Raw genomic sequence first — 20,556 nt, 5'->3', positions numbered from 1 at the left:
ACTACAGTAATGTTGCTATCCATAGTAGATTACAGTAATGTTGCTATCTATAGTAGACTACAGTAATGTTGCTATCCATAGTAGACTACAGTAATGTTGCTATCCATAGTAGACTACAGTAATGTTGCTATCCATGGTAGACTACAGTAATGTTGCTATCCATAGTAGACTACAGTAATGTTGCTATCCATAGTAGACTACAGTAATGTTGCTATCCATAGTAGACTACAGTAATGTTGCTATCCATAGTAGACTACAGTAATGTTGCTATCCATGGTAGACTACAGTAATGTTGCTATCCATGGTAGACTACAGTAATGTTGCTATCCATAGTAGACTACAGTAATGTTGCTATCCATAGTAGACTACAGTAATGTTGCTATCCATGGTAGACTACAGTAATGTTGCTATCCATAGTAGACTACAGTAATGTTGCTATCCATAGTAGACTACAGTAATGTTGCTATCCATAGTAGACTACAGTAATGTTGCTATCCATAGTAGACTACAGTAATGTTGCTATCCATGGTAGACTACAGTAATGTTGCTATCCATAGTAGACTACAGTAATGTTGCTATCCATAGTAGACTACAGTAATGTTGCTATCCATAGTAGACTACAGTAATGTTGATATCCATGGTAGACTACAGTAATGTTGCTATCCATGGTAGACTACAGTAATGTTGCTATCCATGGTAGACTACAGTAATGTTGCTATCCATAGTAGACTACAGTAATGTTGCTATCCATGGTAGACTACAGTAATGTTGCTATCTCTAGTAGACTACAGTAATGTTGCTATCCATAGTAGATTACAGTAATGTTGCTATCTATAGTAGACTACAGTAATGTTGCTATCTATAGTAGACTACAGTAATGTTGCTATCCATAGTAGACTACAGTAAGGTTGCTATCCATGGTAGACTACAGTAATGTTGCTATCCATAGTAGACTACAGTAATGTTGCTATCCATAGTAGACTACAGTAATGTTGCTATCCATAGTAGACTACAGTAATGTTGCTATCCATAGTAGACTACAGTAATGTTGCTATCCATAGTAGACTACAGTAATGTTGCTATCCATGGTAGACTACAGTAATGTTGCTATCCATAGTAGACTACAGTAATGTTGCTATCCATAGTAGACTACAGTAATGTTGCTATCCATAGTAGACTACAGTAATGTTGCTATCCATGGTAGACTACAGTAATGTTGCTATCCATAGTAGACTACAGTAATGTTGCTATCCATAGTAGACTACAGTAATGTTGCTATCCATAGTAGACTACAGTAATGTTGCTATCCATAGTAGACTACAGTAATGTTGCTATCCATGGTAGACTACAGTAATGTTGCTATCCATAGTAGACTACAGTAATGTTGCTATCCATAGTAGACTACAGTAATGTTGCTATCCATAGTAGACTACAGTAATGTTGCTATCCATGGTAGACTACAGTAATGTTGCTATCCATAGTAGACTACAGTAATGTTGCTATCCATGGTAGACTACAGTAATGTTGCTATCCATAGTAGACTACAGTAATGTTGCTATCCATGGTAGACTACAGTAATGTTGCTATCCATAGTAGACTACAGTAATGTTGCTATCCATAGTAGACTACAGTAATGTTGCTATCCATGGTAGACTACAGTAATGTTGCTATCCATAGTAGACTACAGTAATGTTGCTATCCATAGTAGACTACAGTAATGTTGCTATCCATAGTAGACTACAGTAATGTTGCTATCCATGGTGGACTACAGTAATGTTGCTATCCATGGTAGACTACAGTAATGTTGCTATCCATGGTAGACTACAGTAATGTTGCTATCCATAGTAGACTACAGTAATGTTGCTATCCATAGTAGACTACAGTAATGTTGCTATCCATGGTAGACTACAGTAATGTTGCTGTCCATAGTAGACTACAGTAATGTTGCTATCCATAGTAGACTACAGTAATGTTGCTATCCATAGTAGACTACAGTAATGTTGCTATCCATGGTAGACTACAGTAATGTTGCTATCCATCTCTCTCTCTCTCCCATTTCTCTCCCTCTCCCCCATTTCTCTTCCCCATACATATCTCTCTCTCCCCCATCCCTCTCCCCATCTCTCTCCCCCATCCCTCTCCCCATCTCTCTCCCCCATCCCTCTCCCCATCTCTCTCCCCCTCCATCTCCCCCATCTCTCTCCCCAATCTCTCTCTCCCCCTCCCTCTCCCCCATCTCTCTCTCCCCTCTCCCCCATCTCTCCCCCCCCCCCATCTCTCTCTTTCTCTCTTCCCCTCCCTCTCCCCCATCTCTCTCTCTCTCCAGGTACTTGTTGTTCTACAGACAGACATTAGAGAAGTTGATCTGTAGTGGTGTGCTGAGCCCGGGACAGACTGGGCTGGCTGTAGTATCTGAATCTATCTCAGGCCTGTGGGATAGCTTCTCTCCAGAGCGCCGGGCAGCCTACCAGACCTGTCCCCCACAGCAGAGCACCCTGGGCTGGGAAGGGCCGGCGGAGAGACCCCCTGATCCTGGTCCTGACACCCACCTTCACCTCACGCTCCACCCCTCCACTCAGGCAGACAGTCAGGGAGCCTGGTCTCCTTCCTATGAAGAGGTTAGGGCACAACGTCTCACAGCCTCCTCTCCTTCTTCCTATGAAGAGGTTAGGGCACAACGTCTCACATCCTGGTCTCCTTCCTATGAAGAGGTTAGGGCACAACGTCTCACATCCTGGTCTCCTTCCTATGAAGAGGTTAGGGCACAACGTCTTACAGTAAAGGCACTTTTCTCTCCCTAAAATCACCTCTCCCAGCTGTTTCTCCAGTCAGTGAGCTGCTCTGTTTCTCCAGGCAGTGAGCTGCTCTCGTTTCTCCAGTCAGTGAGCTGCTCTCCCAGTTTCTCCAGTCAGTGAGCTGCTCTGTTTCTCCAGTCAGTGAGCTGCTTCCCAGCTGTTTCTCCAGTCAGTGAGCTGCTCTCCGTTTCTCCAGTCAGTGAGCTGCTCTGTTTCTCCAGTCAGTGAGCTGCTCTCCCATGTTTCTCCAGTCAGTGAGCTGCTCTCCCGTTTCTCTAGTCAGTGAGCTGCTCTCCCAGCTGTTTCTCCAGTCAGTGAGCTGCTCTCCCAGCTGTTTCTCCAGTCAGTGAGCTGCTCTCCCAGCTGTTTCTCCAGTCAGTGAGCTGCTCTCCCAGCTGTTTCTCCAGTCAGTGAGCTGCTCTCCCAGCTGTTTCTCCAGTCAGTGAGCTGCTCTCCCAGCTGTTTCTCCAGTCAGTGAGCTGCTCTGTTTCTCCAGTCATTGAGCTGCTCTCCCAGCTGTTTCTCCAGTCAGTGAGCTGCTCTCCCAGCTGTTTCTCCAGTCAGTGAGCTGCTCTCCCACTGTTTCTCCAGTCAGTGAGCTGCTCTCCCAGCTGTTTCTCCAGTCAGTGAGCTGCTCTCCAGCTGTTTCTCTAGTCAGTGAGCTGCTCTCCCAGCTGTTTCTCCAGTCAGTGAGCTGCTCTCCCAGCTGTTTCTCTAGTCAGTGAGCTGCTCTCCCAGCTGTTTCTCCAGTCAGTGAGCTGCTCTCCCAGCTGTTTCTCCAGTCAGTGAGCTGCTCTCGTTTCTCCAGTCAGTGAGCTGCTCTCCCAGCTGTTTCTCCAGTCAGTGAGCTGCTCTCCCAGCTGTTTCTCCAGTCAGTGAGCTGCTCTCCCGCGTTTCTCCAGCCAGTGAGCTGCTCTCCCAGCTGTTTCTCCAGGCAGTGAGCTGCTCTCCCAGCTGTTTCTCCAGGCAGTGAGCTGCTCTCCCAGCTGTTTCTCCAGTCAGTGAGCTGCTCTCCCAGCTGTTTCTCCAGTCAGTGAGCTGCTCTGTTTCTCCAGTCAGTGAGCTGCTCTCCCAGCTGTTTCTCCAGTCAGTGAGCTGCTCTCCCAGCTGTTTCTCCAGTCAGTGAGCTGCTCTCCCAGCTGTTTCTCCAGTCAGTGAGCTGCTCTCCCAGCTGTTTCTCCAGTCAGTGAGCTGCTCTCCCAGCTGTTTCTCCAGTCAGTGAGCTGCTCTCCCAGCTGTTTCTCCAGTCAGTGAGCTGCTCTCCCAGCTGTTTCTCCAGTCAGTGAGCTGCTCTGTTTCTCCAGTCATTGAGCTGCTCTCCCAGCTGTTTCTCCAGTCAGTGAGCTGCTCTCCCAGCTGTTTCTCCAGTCAGTGAGCTGCTCTCCCAGCTGTTTCTCCAGTCAGTGAGCTGCTCTCCCAGCTGTTTCTCCAGTCAGTGAGCTGCTCTCCCAGCTGTTTCTCCAGTCAGTGAGCTGCTCTCCCAGCTGTTTCTCCAGTCAGTGAGCTGCTCTCCCAGCTGTTTCTCCAGTCAGTGAGCTGCTCTGTTTCTCCAGTCAGTGAGCTGCTCTCCCAGCTGTTTCTCCAGTCAGTGAGCTGCTCTCCCAGCTGTTTCTCCAGTCAGTGAGCTGCTCTCCGTTTCTCCAGCCAGTGAGCTGCTCTCCCAGCTGTTTCTCCAGTCAGTGAGCTGCTCTCCCAGCTGTTTCTCCAGTCAGTGAGCTGCTCTCCCAGCTGTTTCTCCAGTCAGTGAGCTGCTCTGTTTCTCCAGTCAGTGAGCTGCTCTCCCAGCTGTTTCTCCAGTCAGTGAGCTGCTCTCCCAGCTGTTTCTCCAGTCAGTGAGCTGCTCTGTTTCTCCAGCCAGTGAGCTGCTCTCCCAGCTGTTTCTCCAGGCAGTGAGCTGCTCTCCCAGCTGTTTCTCCAGTCAGTGAGCTGCTCTCCCAGCTGTTTCTCCAGTCAGTGAGCTGCTCTGTTTCTCCAGTCAGTGAGCTGCTCTCCCAGCTGTTTCTCCAGTCAGTGAGCTGCTCTCCCAGCTGTTTCTCCAGTCAGTGAGCTGCTCTCCCAGCTGTTTCTCCAGTCAGTGAGCTGCTCTGTTTCTCCAGTCAGTGAGCTGCTCTCCCAGCTGTTTCTCCAGTCAGTGAGCTGCTCTCCCAGCTGTGGCTCCCTTTCTCCAGACAGTGTTCAGAGTGAAGGGGCCTTATCTCACAACACCAGATGCCTTCTCTCTCTCTCTCTCTCTCTCTCTCTCTCTCTCTCTCTCTCTCTCTCTCTCATATTTTCAGCTTATCTCTCTCTATTATCAGGCTGTATCTCTCTCTGTTTCAGTCTCTCCTTCCTTCCTCTGTCTCTCTCTCTCTCCTTCCTTTCATCCCTATCTCCAAGTAGGCTTCTCCCAGGACAGATGCCACTGCTAATCCATCTGAAAGGGGGGCGAAGGCACCCTGCTTTAGGCTTTCAGGGGAGAAAGACAATAGACCATAGGGTTAGCCGTTTTAAGAGCCAGCATTGTGACGGCTTTGGTGGGTTTTGTCTCCCTGTCTAGAAGTCCACCCCTCGTTATCTCTACTGGACTGTCACACTACCCACAGTCACACCACAGTCTGGAGAAATGGAACAGTATCGTCCCCATAGTGACTGATGGAAGGCTGGCTGAGCTAAAGCTTGTAGCTTCCACTTGTTTCAGCCATCTTGTTACGACCGTTCCACGTTGTTGTTGTTTGATTGATTGTTGTTTTGTTGCCAGGACCTGCTTCAGGATGCCTACGATGTGGTGAAGAAAGAGATGGACTCTGCTTCAGAGGACAGGTATTTTCACGTGTTACACATAGACACTGATTTCATTACACAGCGGTCTGTCATAAGCTATCGTAACAGTAAGATGTCATCTGTAATCACCTATAACGGTGTCCTTCAGTGTCATCAAATATAGGGGGAGAGGAAGAGGGGGGTGAGGAAGAGAGGAAGGGGGGGTAGGCAGGGATTGAAGGGGAGTGGGGGGGGGGATGACTGAGGCTTTCTAAGATGACAGGATGTGGAATGAGGACCTTAATCTAGTCTGGCTGCTCCTGTACCCATCTCTCTCTCTCTCTCTCTGTGTGTGTGCCATCCTCGGGGTCGGTGGGTACAGTCTCCTCACGTAGACCGTGTCTGCCGCGTCCCGATGGAACTCATCAATCACCGTCAGCACAGCTCTCCTCTAGGACAGGGGCACAGAGCAGATACAGCTGTCCTCTAGGACAGGGGCACAGAGCAGATACAGCTCTCCTCTAGGACAGGGGCACAGAGCAGATACAGCTCTCCTCTAGGACAGGGGCACAGAGCAGATACAGCTCTCCTCTAGGACAGGGGCACAGAGCAGATACAGCTCTCCTCTAGGACAGGGGCACAGAGCAGATACAGCTCTCCTCTAGGACAGGGCCACAGAGCAGATACAGCTGTCCTCTAGGACAGGGCCACAGAGCAGATACAGCTCTCCTCTAGGACAGGGGCACAGAGCAGATACAGCTCTCCTCTAGGACAGGGGCACAGAGCAGATACAGCTCTCCTCTAGGACAGGGGCACAGAGCAGATACAGCTGTCCTCTAGGACAGGGCCACAGAGCAGATACAGCTCTCCTCTAGGACAGGGCCACAGAGCAGATAAAGCTGTCCTCTAGGACAGGACCACAGAGCAGATACAGCTGTCCTCTATTTCAGCATGCACCCAGTGTTTTCCTCAAGTACATAAATGAATAAATAAATGATGTGCCAGAAAACAATAATTAGGAAGTCGTGGATTTAGACTCTCTCCCTCCTAGCATCATGTTCTCTCTCCCTCCTAGCATCATGTTCTCTCTCCCTCCTAGCATCATGTTCTCTCTCCCTCCTAGCATCATGTTCTCTCTCCCTCCTAGCATCATGTCCTCTCTCCCTCCTAGCATCATGTTCTCTCTCCCTCCTAGCATCATGTCCTCTCTCCCTCCTAGCATCATGTCCTCTCTACCTCCTAGCATCATGTTCTCTCTCCCTCCTAGCATCATGTTCTCTCTCCCTCCTAGCATCATGTTCTCTCTCCCTCCTAGCGTCATGTTCTCTCTCCCTCCTAGCATCATGTTCTCTCTCCCTCCTAGCATCATGTTCTCTCTCCCTCCTAGCGTCATGTTCTCTCTCCCTCCTAGCATCATGTTCTCTCTCCCTCTGTGTAAAGAAATTTGACTGCGTTTCCCTTTCATCGCTCCCTTTTATACTGACAGGCGCCTATCCTATTAATAGATCACTAGAAGATGTTCATTCTAGCAGGAGAGGGCTCAACGGACTAGTGAATTGAAACTTTTAAATGAAAAGTAGCCTAGTTTAATATGAAGTCTGTAACCGACTGATTAGCCGACAGCCGTCACTAATGGAAAACACTGCGCACCTCACCACCACACACAGACCTCTGACTCCCCTCCACCAGACCTCTGACTCCCCTCCACCAGACCTCTGACTCCCCCAACACCAGACCTCTGACTCCACAACACCAGACCTCTGACTCCACAACACCAGACCTCTGACTCCACAACACCAGACCTCTGACTCCCACAACACCAGACCTCTGACTCCACAACACCAGACCTCTGACTCCCACGACACCAGACCTCCGACTCCACAACACCTCTGACTCCACAACACCAGACCTCTGACTCCGCAACACCAGACCTCCGACTCCACAACACCAGACCTCTGACTCCACAACACCAGACCTCTGACTCCACAACACCAGACCTCTGACTCCACAACACCTCTGACTCCACAACACCTCTGACTCCACAACACCAGACCTCTGACTCCACAACACCTCTGACTCCACAACACCAGACCTCTGACTCCACAACACCAGACCTCTGACTCCACAACACCAGACCTCTGACTCCACAACACCTCTGACTCCACAACACCAGACCTCTGACTCCACAACACCAGACCTCTGACTCCACAACACCAGACCTCTGACTCCACAACACCAGACCTCTGACTCCACAACACCTCTGACTCCACAACACCAGACCTCTGACTCCACAACACCCAGACCTCTGACTCCACAACACCAGACCTCTGACTCCACAACACCAGACCTCTGACTCCACAACACCAGACCTCTGACTCCACAACACCAGACCTCTGACTCCACAACACCTCTGACTCCACAACACCAGACCTCTGACTCCACAACACCTCTGACTCCACAACACCAGACCTCTGACTCCACAACACCTCTGACTCCACAACACCTCTGACTCCACAACACCAGACCTCTGACTCCGCAACACCTCTGACTCCACAACACCAGACCTCTGACTCCACAACACCAGACCTCTGACTCCACAACACCAGACCTCTGACTCCACAACACCTCTGACTCCACAACACCAGACCTCTGACTCCACAACACCAGACCTCTGACTCCACAACACCAGACCTCTGACTCCACAACACCAGACCTCTGACTCCACAACACCATCTGACTCCACAACACCAGACCTCTGACTCCACAACACCAGACCTCTGACTCCACAACACCAGACCTCTGACTCCACAACACCAGACCTCTGACTCCACAACACCAGACCTCTGACTCCACAACACCAGACCTCTGACTCCACAACACCTCTGACTCCACAACACCAGACCTCTGACTCCGCAACACCTCTGACTCCACAACACCTCTGACTCCACAACACCAGACCTCTGACTCCACAACACCAGACCTCTGACTCCACAACACCAGACCTCTGACTCCACAACACCAGACCTCTGACTCCACAACACCAGACCTCTGACTCCACAACACCAGACCTCTGACTCCACAACACCAGACCTCTGACTCCACAACACCAGACCTCTGACTCCCACAACACCTCTGACTCCACAACACCAGACCTCTGACTCCACAACACCAGACCTCTGACTCCACAACACCAGACCTCTGACTCCACAACACCAGACCTCTGACTCCGCAACACCTCTGACTCCACAACACCAGACCTCTGACTCCACAACACCAGACCTCTGACTCCACAACACCAGACCTCTGACTCCACAACACCAGACCTCTGACTCCACAACACCTCTGACTCCACAACACCTGACAGACCTCTGACTCCACAACACCAGACCTCTGACTCCACAACACCAGACCTCTGACTCCACAACACCAGACCTCTGACTCCACAACACCAGACCTCTGACTCCACAACACACCTCTGACTCCACAACACCAGACCTCTGACTCCACAACACCAGACCTCTGACTCCACAACACCAGACCTCTGACTCCACAACACCAGACCTCTGACTCCACAACACCAGACCTCTGACTCCACAACACCTCTGACTCCACAACACCTCTGACTCCACAACACCAGACCTCCGACTCCACAACACCAGACCTCTGACTCCACAACACCAGACCTCTGACTCCACAACACCAGACCTCTGACTCCACAACACCAGACCTTTGACTCCACAACACCAGACCTCTGACTCCACAACACCAGACCTCTGACTCCACAACACCAGACCTCTGACTCCACAACACCAGACCTTTGACTCCACAACACCAGACCTTTGACTCCACAACACCAGACTCTGACTCCACAACACCAGACCTCTGACTCCACAACACCAGACCTCTGACTCCACAACACCAGACCTCTGACTCCACAACACCAGACCTCTGACTCCACAACACCAGACCTCTGACTCCACAACACCAGACTCTGACTCCACAACACCATCTGACTCCACAACACCAGACCTCTGACTCCACAACACCAGACCTCTGACTCCACAACACCAACTCTGACTCCACAACACCTCTGACTCCACAACACCAGACCTCTGACTCCGCAACACCATCTGACTCCACAACACCTCTGACTCCACAACACCAGACCTCCGACTCCACAACACCAGACCTCTGACTCCACAACACCAGACCTCTGACTCCACAACACCAGACCTCTGACTCCACAACACCAGACCTCCGACTCCACAACACCAGACCTCTGACTCCACAACACCAGACCTCTGACTCCACAACACCAGACCTCTGACTCCACAACACCAGACCTCTGACTCCACAACACCAGACCTCTGACTCCACAACACCAGACCTCCGACTCCACAACACCAGACCTCTGACTCCACAACACCAGACCTCTGACTCCACAACACCAGACCTCTGACTCCACAACACCAGACCTCCGACTCCACAACACCAGACCTCTGACTCCACAACACCTCCGACTCCACAACACCAGACCTCTGACTCCACAACACCAGACCTCTGACTCCACAACACCAGACCTCTGACTCCACAACACCAGACCTCTGACTCCACAACACCAGACCTCCGACTCCACAACACCAGACCTCTGACTCCGCAACACCAGACCTCTGACTCCACAACACCTCTGACTCCACAACACCAGACCTCTGACTCCACAACACCCCAGACCTCCGACTCCACAACACCAGACCTCCGACTCCACGACACCAGACCTCTGACTCCACGACACCAGACCTCTGACTCCACAACACCAACCTCTGACTCCACAACACCAACCTCTGACTCCACAACACCTCTGACTCCCCAACACCAGACCTCTGACTCCACAACACCAGACCTCTGACTCCACGACACCAGACCTCCGACTCCACAACACCAGACCTCTGACTCCACAACACCAGACCTCTGACTCCACAACACCAGACCTCTGACTCCACAACACCAGACCTCTGACTCCACAACACCAGACCTCTGACTCCACAACACCAGAAAACACATATAGATACATTAGTTGACCTCATATGGTAATTGATGAAGTCACATTCCCATAATCCTGCCAACCAGGCTTTAGCACTGTACAGCTATCTATCCCAGTATGGCGGTGGTGGTACCAATCTTATCATGTATTCAACAACACCAAATTAGACATTTGGCCAGTATTAAACATCCAATAAAGGAGGCCCCATCCAGACAGAGTATTCTGCCATCGGTGTATATTAGCACCCTAATGAGTCAGTGTAATTAGCAGGACGAGGACCCCAGGCTGAGGAGCAGTGTAGCTGTAATAATGTATTACACTGAAACAGCCTTCATTCCATCCTACGGTCACTCAGTGTGTTTCTGGGATCTTTCCAGCAGAGAGACAGCACTATAATGCATTATGCATTTATTCAGACGACCAACGCTGCTCTTTCATGATTACATATTTGCTATTGCCAAGGCAACATAAACACGTCTGTTTGGTTGTACACTGTCTGTTTAACCATGACAAAAACATTTTACTCTCTCTCTCTCTCTACACTCCTCCTCTCGTTTCTCTCTCTCTACACTCCATCTCTCTCGCTACTCTCTCTCTCTCTCTCTCTCTCTCTCTCTCTCTCTACACTCCTCCTCTCGTTTCTCTCTCTACACTCCATCTCTCTCGCTACTCTCTCTCTACACTCTCTCTCCTCTCTCTCTCTCTCTCTACACTCCATCTCTCTCGCTTCTCTCTCCCTCTCTCTCTCTCTCTCTCTCTCTCTACTCTCTCTCTCTCTCTCTCTCTCTCTCTCTACACTCCATCTCTCTCTTCTCTACTCTCTCTCTCTCTCTCTCTCTCTCTCTCTCTCTCTCTCTCTCTACTCCCTCTCTCTCTCTACTCCACTCCTCTCTGTCTCATTTCAAATGGCTTTATTGGCATGGGAAGCATATGCTTACATTGCCAAAGCAAGTGAAATAAACAATAAACAAAAGTGAGAAGAAACAATATTAAAAACAGTAAACATTGCACTCAAAAAGGTTTCAAAAGGATAAAGACGTTTCAAATGTTATATTAACCAACAAACAGACAGAGAGGAGGGGAGCAGAGCTCTGATAACCAACAGACAGAGAGGAGAGGAGCAGAGCTCTGATAACCAACAGACAGAGAGGAGAGGAGGGGAGCAGAGCTCTGATAACCAACAGACAGAGAGGAGAGGAGAGGAGCAGAGCTCTGATAACCAACAGACAGAGAGGAGAGGAGGGGAGCAGAGCTCTGATAACCAACAGACAGAGAGGAGAGGAGAGGAGGGGAGCTCTGATAACCAACAGACAGAGAGGAGAGGAGAGGAGCTCTGATAACCAACAGACAGAGAGGAGAGGAGAGGAGGGGAGCTCTGATAACCAACAGACAGAGAGGAGAGGAGAGGAGCTCTGATAACCAACAGACAGAGAGGAGAGGAGGGGAGCAGAGCTCTGATAACCAACAGACAGAGAGGAGAGGAGGGGAGCAGAGCTCTGATAACCAACAGACAGAGAGGAGAGGAGGGGAGCAGAGCTCTGATAACCAACAGACAGAGAGGAGAGGAGAGGAGCTCTGATAACCAACAGACAGAGAGGAGAGGAGAGGAGAGGAGCTCTGATAACCAACAGACAGAGAGGAGAGGAGAGGAGAGGAGAGGAGCTCTGATAACCAACAGACAGAGAGGAGGGGAGCAGAGCTCTGATAACCAACAGACAGAGAGGAGAGGAGGGGAGCAGAGCTCTGATAACCAACAGACAGAGAGGAGAGGAGGGGAGCAGAGCTCTGATAACCAACAGACAGAGAGGAGGGGAGCAGAGCTCTGATAACCAACAGACAGAGAGGAGAGGAGGGGAGCAGAGCTCTGATAACCAACAGACAGAGAGGAGAGGAGAGGAGGGGAGCTCTGATAACCAACAGACAGAGAGGAGAGGAGAGGAGCTCTGATGAGCCTCTGTAACTCAGCTGGTAGAGCACGGCGCTGAGGTAGTGGGTTCGATCCCGGGACCACCCAACACAAAAATGTGCATGACTGAGTCGCTGGATAAAGCGTCGCAAAAGGCATTATGGCATATTATGAAACCAACAGACAGAGAGGAGAGGAGAGGAGGGGAGCTCTGATAACCAACAGACAGAGAGGAGAGGAGAGGAGCTCTGATAACCAACAGACAGAGAGGAGAGGAGGGGAGCAGAGCTCTGATAACCAACAGACAGAGAGGAGAGGAGGGGAGCAGAGCTCTGATAACCAACAGACAGAGAGGAGAGGAGGGGAGCAGAGCTCTGATAACCAACAGACAGAGAGGAGAGGAGAGGAGCTCTGATAACCAACAGACAGAGAGGAGAGGAGAGGAGCTCTGATAACCAACAGACAGAGAGGAGAGGAGGAGGAGCTCTGATAACCAACAGACAGAGAGGAGAGGAGAGCAGAGCTCTGATAACCAACAGACAGAGAGGAGAGGAGGGGAGCAGAGCTCTGATAACCAACAGACAGAGAGGAGAGGAGGGAGCAGAGCTCTGATAACCAACAGACAGAGAGGAGGGAGCAGAGCTCTGATAACCAACAGACAGAGAGGAGAGGAGGGGGAGCAGAGCTCTGATAACCAACAGACAGAGAGGAGAGGAGGGGAGCAGAGCTCTGATAACCAACAGACAGAGCGGAGAGGAGGGGAGCAGAGCTCTGATAACCAACAGACAGAGAGGAGAGGAGGGGAGCAGAGCTCTGATAACCAACAGACAGAGAGGAGAGGAGGGGAGCAGAGCTCTGATAACCAACAGACAGAGCGGAGAGGAGAGGAGGGGAGCAGAGCTCTGATAACCAACAGACAGAGAGGAGGGGAGCAGAGCTCTGATAACCAACAGACAGAGAGGAGGGGAGCAGAGCTCTGATAACCAACAGACAGAGAGGAGAGGAGGGGAGCAGAGCTCTGATAACCAACAGACAGAGAGGAGAGGAGAGGAGCAGAGCTCTGATAACCAACAGACAGAGAGGAGAGGAGGGGAGCTCTGATAACCAACAGACAGAGAGGAGAGGAGGGGAGCAGAGCTCTGATAACCAACAGACAGAGAGGAGAGGAGGGGAGCAGAGCTCTGATAACCAACAGACAGAGAGGAGAGGAGAGGAGCAGAGCTCTGATAACCAACAGACAGAGAGGAGAGGAGAGGAGAGGAGCTCTGATAACCAACAGACAGAGAGGAGAGGAGGGGAGCAGAGCTCTGATAACCAACAGACAGAGAGGAGAGGAGGGGAGCAGAGCTCTGATAACCAACAGACAGAGAGGAGAGGAGGGGAGCAGAGCTCTGATAACCAACAGACAGAGAGGAGAGGAGCAGAGCTCTGATAACCAACAGACAGAGAGGAGAGGAGAGGAGCAGAGCTCTGATAACCAACAGACAGAGAGGAGAGGAGAGGAGCAGAGCTCTGATAACCAACAGACGGAGAGGAGAGGAGAGGAGCTCTGATAACCAACAGACAGAGAGGAGAGGAGAGGAGCAGAGCTCTGATAACCAACAGACAGAGAGGAGAGGAGGGGAGCAGAGCTCTGATAACCAACAGACAGAGAGGAGAGGAGCAGAGCTCTGATAACCAACAGACAGAGAGGAGAGGAGAGGAGAGGAGCAGAGCTCTGATAACCAACAGACAGAGAGGAGAGGAGGGGAGCAGAGCTCTGATAACCAACAGACAGAGAGGAGAGGAGGGGAGCAGAGCTCTGATAACCAACAGACAGAGAGGAGAGGAGGGGAGCAGAGCTCTGATAACCAACAGACAGAGAGGAGAGGAGGGGAGCAGAGCTCTGATAACCAACAGACAGAGCGGAGAGGGAGAGGAGGGGAGCAGAGCTCTGATAACCAACAGACAGAGAGGAGGGAGCAGAGCTCTGATAACCAACAGACAGAGAGGAGAGGAGGGGAGCAGAGCTCTGATAACCAACAGACAGAGAGGAGAGGAGAGGAGAGGAGCTCTGATAACCAACAGACAGAGAGGAGAGGAGGGGAGCAGAGCTCTGATAACCAACAGACAGAGAGGAGAGGAGGGGAGCAGAGCTCTGATAACCAACAGACAGAGAGGAGAGGAGGGGAGCAGAGCTCTGATAACCAACAGACAGAGAGGAGAGGAGGGGAGCAGAGCTCTGATAACCAACAGACAGAGAGGAGAGGAGGGGAGCAGAGCTCTGATAACCAACAGACAGAGAGGAGAGGAGAGGAGAGGAGCTCTGATAATCAACAGACAGAGAGGAGAGGAGGGGAGCAGAGCTCTGATAACCAACAGACAGAGAGGAGAGGAGGGGAGCAGAGATCTGATAACCAACAGACAGAGAGGAGGGGAGGGGAGCAGAGCTCTGATAACCAACAGACAGAGAGGAGAGGAGGGGAGCAGAGCTCTGATAACCAACAGACAGAGAGGAGAGGAGGGGAGCAGAGATCTGATAACCAACAGACAGAGAGGAGGGGAGGGGAGCAGAGCTCTGATAACCAACAGACAGAGAGGAGAGGAGGGGAGCTCTGATAACCAACAAACAGAGAGGAGAGGAGATGAGAGGAGAGGAGAGGAGCAGAGCTCTGATAACCAACAGACAGAGAGGAGAGGAGAGGAGAGGAGAGGGACACATGACTTAATCGCCTCACATACAGTGTCTATCATTTACCATACCTGTCTACCTGATTCAAGATGTCCCCTATCATTTACCATACCCGTCTACCTGATTCAAGATGTCCCCTATCATTTACCATACCTGTCTACCTGATTCAAGATGTCCCCTATCATTTACCATACCTGTCTACCTGATTCAAGATGTCCCCTATCATTTACCATACCTGTCTACCTGATTCAAGATGTCCCCTATCATTTACCATACCTGTCTACCTGATTCAAGATGTCCCCTTATCATTTACCATACCTGTCTACCTGATTCAAGATGTCCCCTATCATTTACCATACCTGTCTACCTGATTCAAGATGTCCCCTATCATTTACCATACCTGTCTACCTGATTCAAGATGTCCCCTATCATTTACCATACCTGTCTACCTGATTCAAGATGTCCCCTATCATTTACTATGCCTCTGGTACAGTACCTGTTGGTGTTAGGATAACCCCCCCCCCTGCTCTACACCTCTCTCATGGCTTACTGTAGGAATAGTCTATTAGGATAACAATGGGACAATCTCAAATGGGCACTCTCCTCACGCCTTCTCTCCTCGCCGCCTCCTCGAAACCCATTGGAGGAGAAGGTCAGAGGGGAGGGACCTCCTGGCTTTCTCATCCAATGGGATATAAGAAGGAGGCGAGGAGAATGCACTTGAGATTGTCCCAATGCTCTCTCTCTCTCAATAATCACCTTCCCTACACAGTGTGTTTCCCTACTCAGTGCGTTTCCCTACTCAGTGTGTTTCCCTACTCAGTGCGTTTCCCTACTCAGTGCGTTTCCCTACTCAGTGCGTTTCCCTACTCAGTGCGTTTCCCTACTCAGTGCGTTTCCCTACTCAGTGCGTTTCCCTACTCAGTGCGTTTCCCTACTCAGTGCGTTTCCCTACTCAGTGCGTTTCCCTACTCAGTGCGTTTCCCTACTCAGTGCGTTTCCCTACTCAGTGCGTTTCCCTACTCAGTGCGTTTCCCTACTCAGTGCGTTTCCCTACTCAGTGCGTTTCCCTCCTCGGTGCGTTTCCCTACTCGGTGCGTTTCCCTACTCGGTGCGTTTCCCTACTCGTGTGTTTCCCTACTCGTGTGTTTCCCTACTCAGTGCGTTTCCCTACTCAGTGCGTTTCCCTACTCAGTGCGTTTCCCTACTCAGTGCGTTTCCCTACTCAGTGCGTTTCCCTACTCAGTGCGTTTCCCTACTCAGTGCTTTTCCCTACTCAGTGCGTTTCCCTACTCAGTGCGTTTCCCTACTCAGTGCGTTTCCCTACTCAGTGCGTTTCCCTACTCAGTGCGTTTCCCTACTCAGTGCGTTTCCCTACTCAGTGCGTTTCCCTACTCAGTGTGTTTCCCTACTCAGTGTGTTTCCCTACTCAGTGTGTTTCCCTACTCAGTGCGTTTCCCTACTCAGTGCGTTTCCCTCCTCAGTGTGTTTCCCTACTCGGTGCGTTTCCCTACTCGGTGCGTTTCCCTACTCGTGTGTTTCCCTACTCGTGTGTTTCCCTACTCAGTGCGTTTCCCTACTCAGTGCGTTTCGCTACTCAGTGCGTTTCCCTACTCAGTGCGTTTCCCTACTCAGTGCGTTTCCCTACTCAGTGCGTTTCCCTACTCAGTGCTTTTCCCTACTCAGTGCGTTTCCCTACTCAGTGTGTTTCCCTACTCAGTGCGTTTCCCTACTCAGTGTGTTTCCCTACTCAGTGTGTTTCCCTACTCAGTGTGTTTCCCTACTCAGTGTGTTTCCCTACTCAGTGCGTTTCCCTACTCAGTGTGTTTCCCTACTCAGTGCGTTTCCCTCCTCAGTGTGTTTCCCTACTCAGTGTGTTTCCCTACTCAGTGTGTTTCCCTACTCAGTGCGTTTCCCTACTCAGTGTGTTTCCCTACTCAGTGCGTTTCCCTCCTCAGTGTGTTTCCCTACTCAGTGTGTTTCCCTACTCAGTGTGTTTCCCTACTCAGTGTGTTTCCCTACTCAGTGTGTTTCCCTACTCAGTGTGTTTCCCTACTCAGTGCGTTTCCCTACTCAGTGTGTTTCCCTACTCAGTGTGTTTCCCTACTCCTCTGTCCTGTGATGTGCTGTAGGAGTAGTGTGATAGGATAGTAATGGCATCTTCCTGCTGTTCATGAATTACCATCCGCTGCTCTGTGTGTCTCCAGTCCTGTCCTGGCCCCTCCTGTTCATGAATTACCATCCGCTGCTCTGTGTCTCTCCAGTCCTGTCCTGGCCCCTCCTGTTCATGAATTACCATCCGCTGCTCTGTGTGTCTCCAGTCCTGTCCTGGCCCCTCCTGTTCATGAATTACCATCCGCTGCTCTGTGTGTCTCCAGTCCTGTCCTGGCCCCTCCTGTTCATGAATTACCATCCGCTGCTCTGTGTGTCTCCAGTCCTGTCCTGGCCCCTCCTGTTCATGAATTACCATCCGCTGCTCTGTGTGTCTCCAGTCCTGTCCTGGCCCCTCCTGTTCATGAATTACCATCCGCTGCTCTGTGTGTCTCCAGTCCTGTCCTGGCCCCTCCTGTTCATGAATTACCATCCGCTGCTCTGTGTGTCTCCAGTCCTGTCCTGGCCCCTCCTGTTCATGAATTACCATCCGCTGCTGTGTGTGTCTCCAGTCCTGTCCTGGCCCCTCCTGTTCATGAATTACCATCCGCTGCTCTGTGTGTCTCCAGTCCTGTCCTGGCCCCTCCTGTTCATGAATTACCATCCGCTGCTCTGTGTGTCTCCAGTCCTGTCCTGGCCCCTCCTGTTCATGAATTACCATCCGCTGCTCTGTGTGTCTCCAGTCCTGTCCTGGCCCCTCCTGTTCATGAATTACCATCCGCTGCTCTGTGTGTCTCCAGTCCTGTCCTGGCCCCTCCTGTTCATGAATTACCATCCGCTGCTCTGTGTGTCTCCAGTCCTGTCCTGGCCCCTCCTGTTCATGAATTACCATCCGCTGCTCTGTGTGTCTCCAGTCCTGTCCTGGCCCCTCCTGTTCATGAATTACCATCCGCTGCTCTGTGTGTCTCCAGTCCTGTCCTGGCCCCTCCTGTTCATGAATTACCATCCGCTGCTCTGTGTGTCTCCAGTCCTGTCCTGGCCCCTCCTGTTCATGAATTACCATCCGCTGCTCTGTGTGTCTCCAGTCCTGTCCTGGCCCCTCCTCGGTGTGATGACTTTGAGAAGCTCCGGGAGGTCTATAAGAACATCATGTGTTTCCTCAAGACTCAGATGGTGGAGAAACCAGAACAAAACCAGGTACGGTAGATTCAGATAGAAACCAGAACATAACCAGATACGGTAGATTCAGATAGAAACCAGAACATAACCAGGTACGGTAGATTCAGATAGAAACCAGAACATAACCAGATACGGTAGATTCAGATAGAAACCAGAACATAACCAGATACGGTAGATTCAGATAGAAACCAGAACATAACCAGGTACGGTAGATTCAGATAGAAACCAGAACATAACCAGATACGGTAGATTCAGATAGAAACCAGAACATAACCAGATACGGTAGATTCAGATAGAAACCAGAACATAACCAGATACGGTAGATTCAGATAGAAACCAGAACAAAACCAGATACGGTAGATTCAGATAGAAACCAGAACATAACCAGATACGGTAGATTCAGATAGAAACCAGAACATCACCAGATACGGTAGATTCAGATAGAAACCAGAACATCACCAGATACGGTAGATTCAGATAGAAACCAGAACATAACCAGATACGGTAGATTCAGATAGAAACCAGAACATAACCAGATACGGTAGATTCAGATAGAAACCAGAACATAACCAGATACGGTAGATTCAGATAGAAACCAGAACATAACCAGATACGGTAGACTCAGATAGAAACCAGAACATAACCAGATACGGTAGATTCAGATAGAAACCAGAACATAACCAGATACGGTAGATTCAGATAGAAACCAGATACGGTAGATTCAGATAGAACATAATAAATGGTGTCTTGGAAATAGAGGTGTGAGATATACAGTATGTTGTCTTGTCTGTCCACCAGATGACAGGTTCTTCTGTCCTGTGTCTCTGTCTGTCTGTCCACCAAATGACAGGTTCTTCTGTCCTGTGTCTCTGTCTGTCAGTCCACCAGGACAGGTTCTTCTGTCCTGTGTCTCTGTCTGTCAGTCCACCAGATGACAGGTTCTTCTGTCCTGTGTCTCTGTCTGTCAGTCCACCAGATGACAGGTTCTTCTGTCCTGTGTCTCTGTCTGTCTGTCCACCAGATGACAGGTTCTTCTGTCCTGTGTTGGACCTGTCTGTCTGTCCACCAGATGACAGGTTCTTCTCTCTCTCTCTCCGTGTAGGACCTGTGTCTGTCTGCTACGAGGGACTATGAGGAGATCTTCCTCCAATGCTCAGAGTCCTTCGACAGTGAGGAGATGTGAACCACAGGGGGCTGCTGAGGGGAGGACGGCTCATTATAATGGCTGGAACGGAGCGAATGGAATCGCCATGGAAACCATGTGTGACGTATTCGATACCATTCCACTGATTCCGCTCCAGTCATTACCAGGAAGCCTGTTCTCTACAATTAAGCTGCCACCAGCCTCCAGTGATGTGAACACCTATTTGATGTGCGAAAGTGTTTGTTCGTTGTGAAATGAAAGACAAATTTGTGTTACTTATTATGACTTGTTAAGTGATCACCTTTTGTGATTGTTTTTATAAAATGTTCAGCTTTTTTATTGTTACAGGCTTTCTACCTGTTAATTATTATAGACATTTTTTATACTCTGACATTCATGTTCAGTTTTTTTTATATGATGTTTTTTACTCAGGTTAGGCAAATAATAATTCACAAGTTTGTGTTTGATGTGTTTTCATTGTTCAGCCTTTTTAAGCATTTTTAAGAATCACCATTTCTCCAGCCAGTCTCTATATGTGTATTAAACCCTGCCCCAGAGAGAGTTTTGATAGCGAGGGATGGTGGTTTCACAGTCTCCAGCAGCGGTTCCCAAACTAGGGGTCGCGACCCCATGTGGGGAAGCCTGATATGAAAATGGGGTCGTGGAAGAATTTCCGAAATCCTGAAAAAAATAAAGAAAAATAAACAGATTTTTTAAAATAATCGCCATTGTATCACGAAATCATTGTAATGTGGTTAACCTTAAAAATCTAAATGGAAAATGATTGAAATCTAAAAGATAAAATTCAACCAGAGTGCCCTTAGATCGTGGGAAAAGGCTGACTGTTGCGCTTGAATCGGAATGATTCAGCCTTTCGAGCTGCCATGAAATACTCATAAAACCAAGCGGTCAAACAGGGAAATGGTTCCAGTCGTTTTTCAAACATTCATTTTTCCCATAGGGGATTTTAGAAACAGTTAAAATAAGGGC

At 49.9% G+C, this 20,556-nt stretch overlaps 1 protein-coding gene across 1 annotated transcript in view; it reads left to right on the top strand.

Moving 5' to 3' along the window:
• LOC121562767 (stimulated by retinoic acid gene 8 protein homolog) overlaps nt 1-20,288 on the top strand; it is a 30,683-nt gene extending 10,395 nt beyond the window's left edge. The window contains exons 6-9 of the mRNA XM_045216294.1: nt 2,327-2,618; nt 5,533-5,594; nt 18,329-18,440; nt 19,525-20,288. Coding sequence (XP_045072229.1) covers nt 2,327-2,618; nt 5,533-5,594; nt 18,329-18,440; nt 19,525-19,605 — 547 coding nt within the window. The 3' untranslated portion in view covers nt 19,606-20,288. The remainder of the gene's footprint in view (nt 1-2,326; nt 2,619-5,532; nt 5,595-18,328; nt 18,441-19,524) is intronic.
• Nucleotides 20,289-20,556: the final 268 nt, after the last annotated feature.

The sequence above is a fragment of the Coregonus clupeaformis genome, unplaced genomic scaffold, assembly GCF_020615455.1.
Source record: "Coregonus clupeaformis isolate EN_2021a unplaced genomic scaffold, ASM2061545v1 scaf0668, whole genome shotgun sequence".
Classification (NCBI taxonomy): Eukaryota; Metazoa; Chordata; class Actinopteri; order Salmoniformes; family Salmonidae; genus Coregonus; species Coregonus clupeaformis.
The sequence above is the reverse complement of the archived record's forward strand: the minus strand, read 5'-3'. Positions and strand labels throughout refer to the sequence as shown.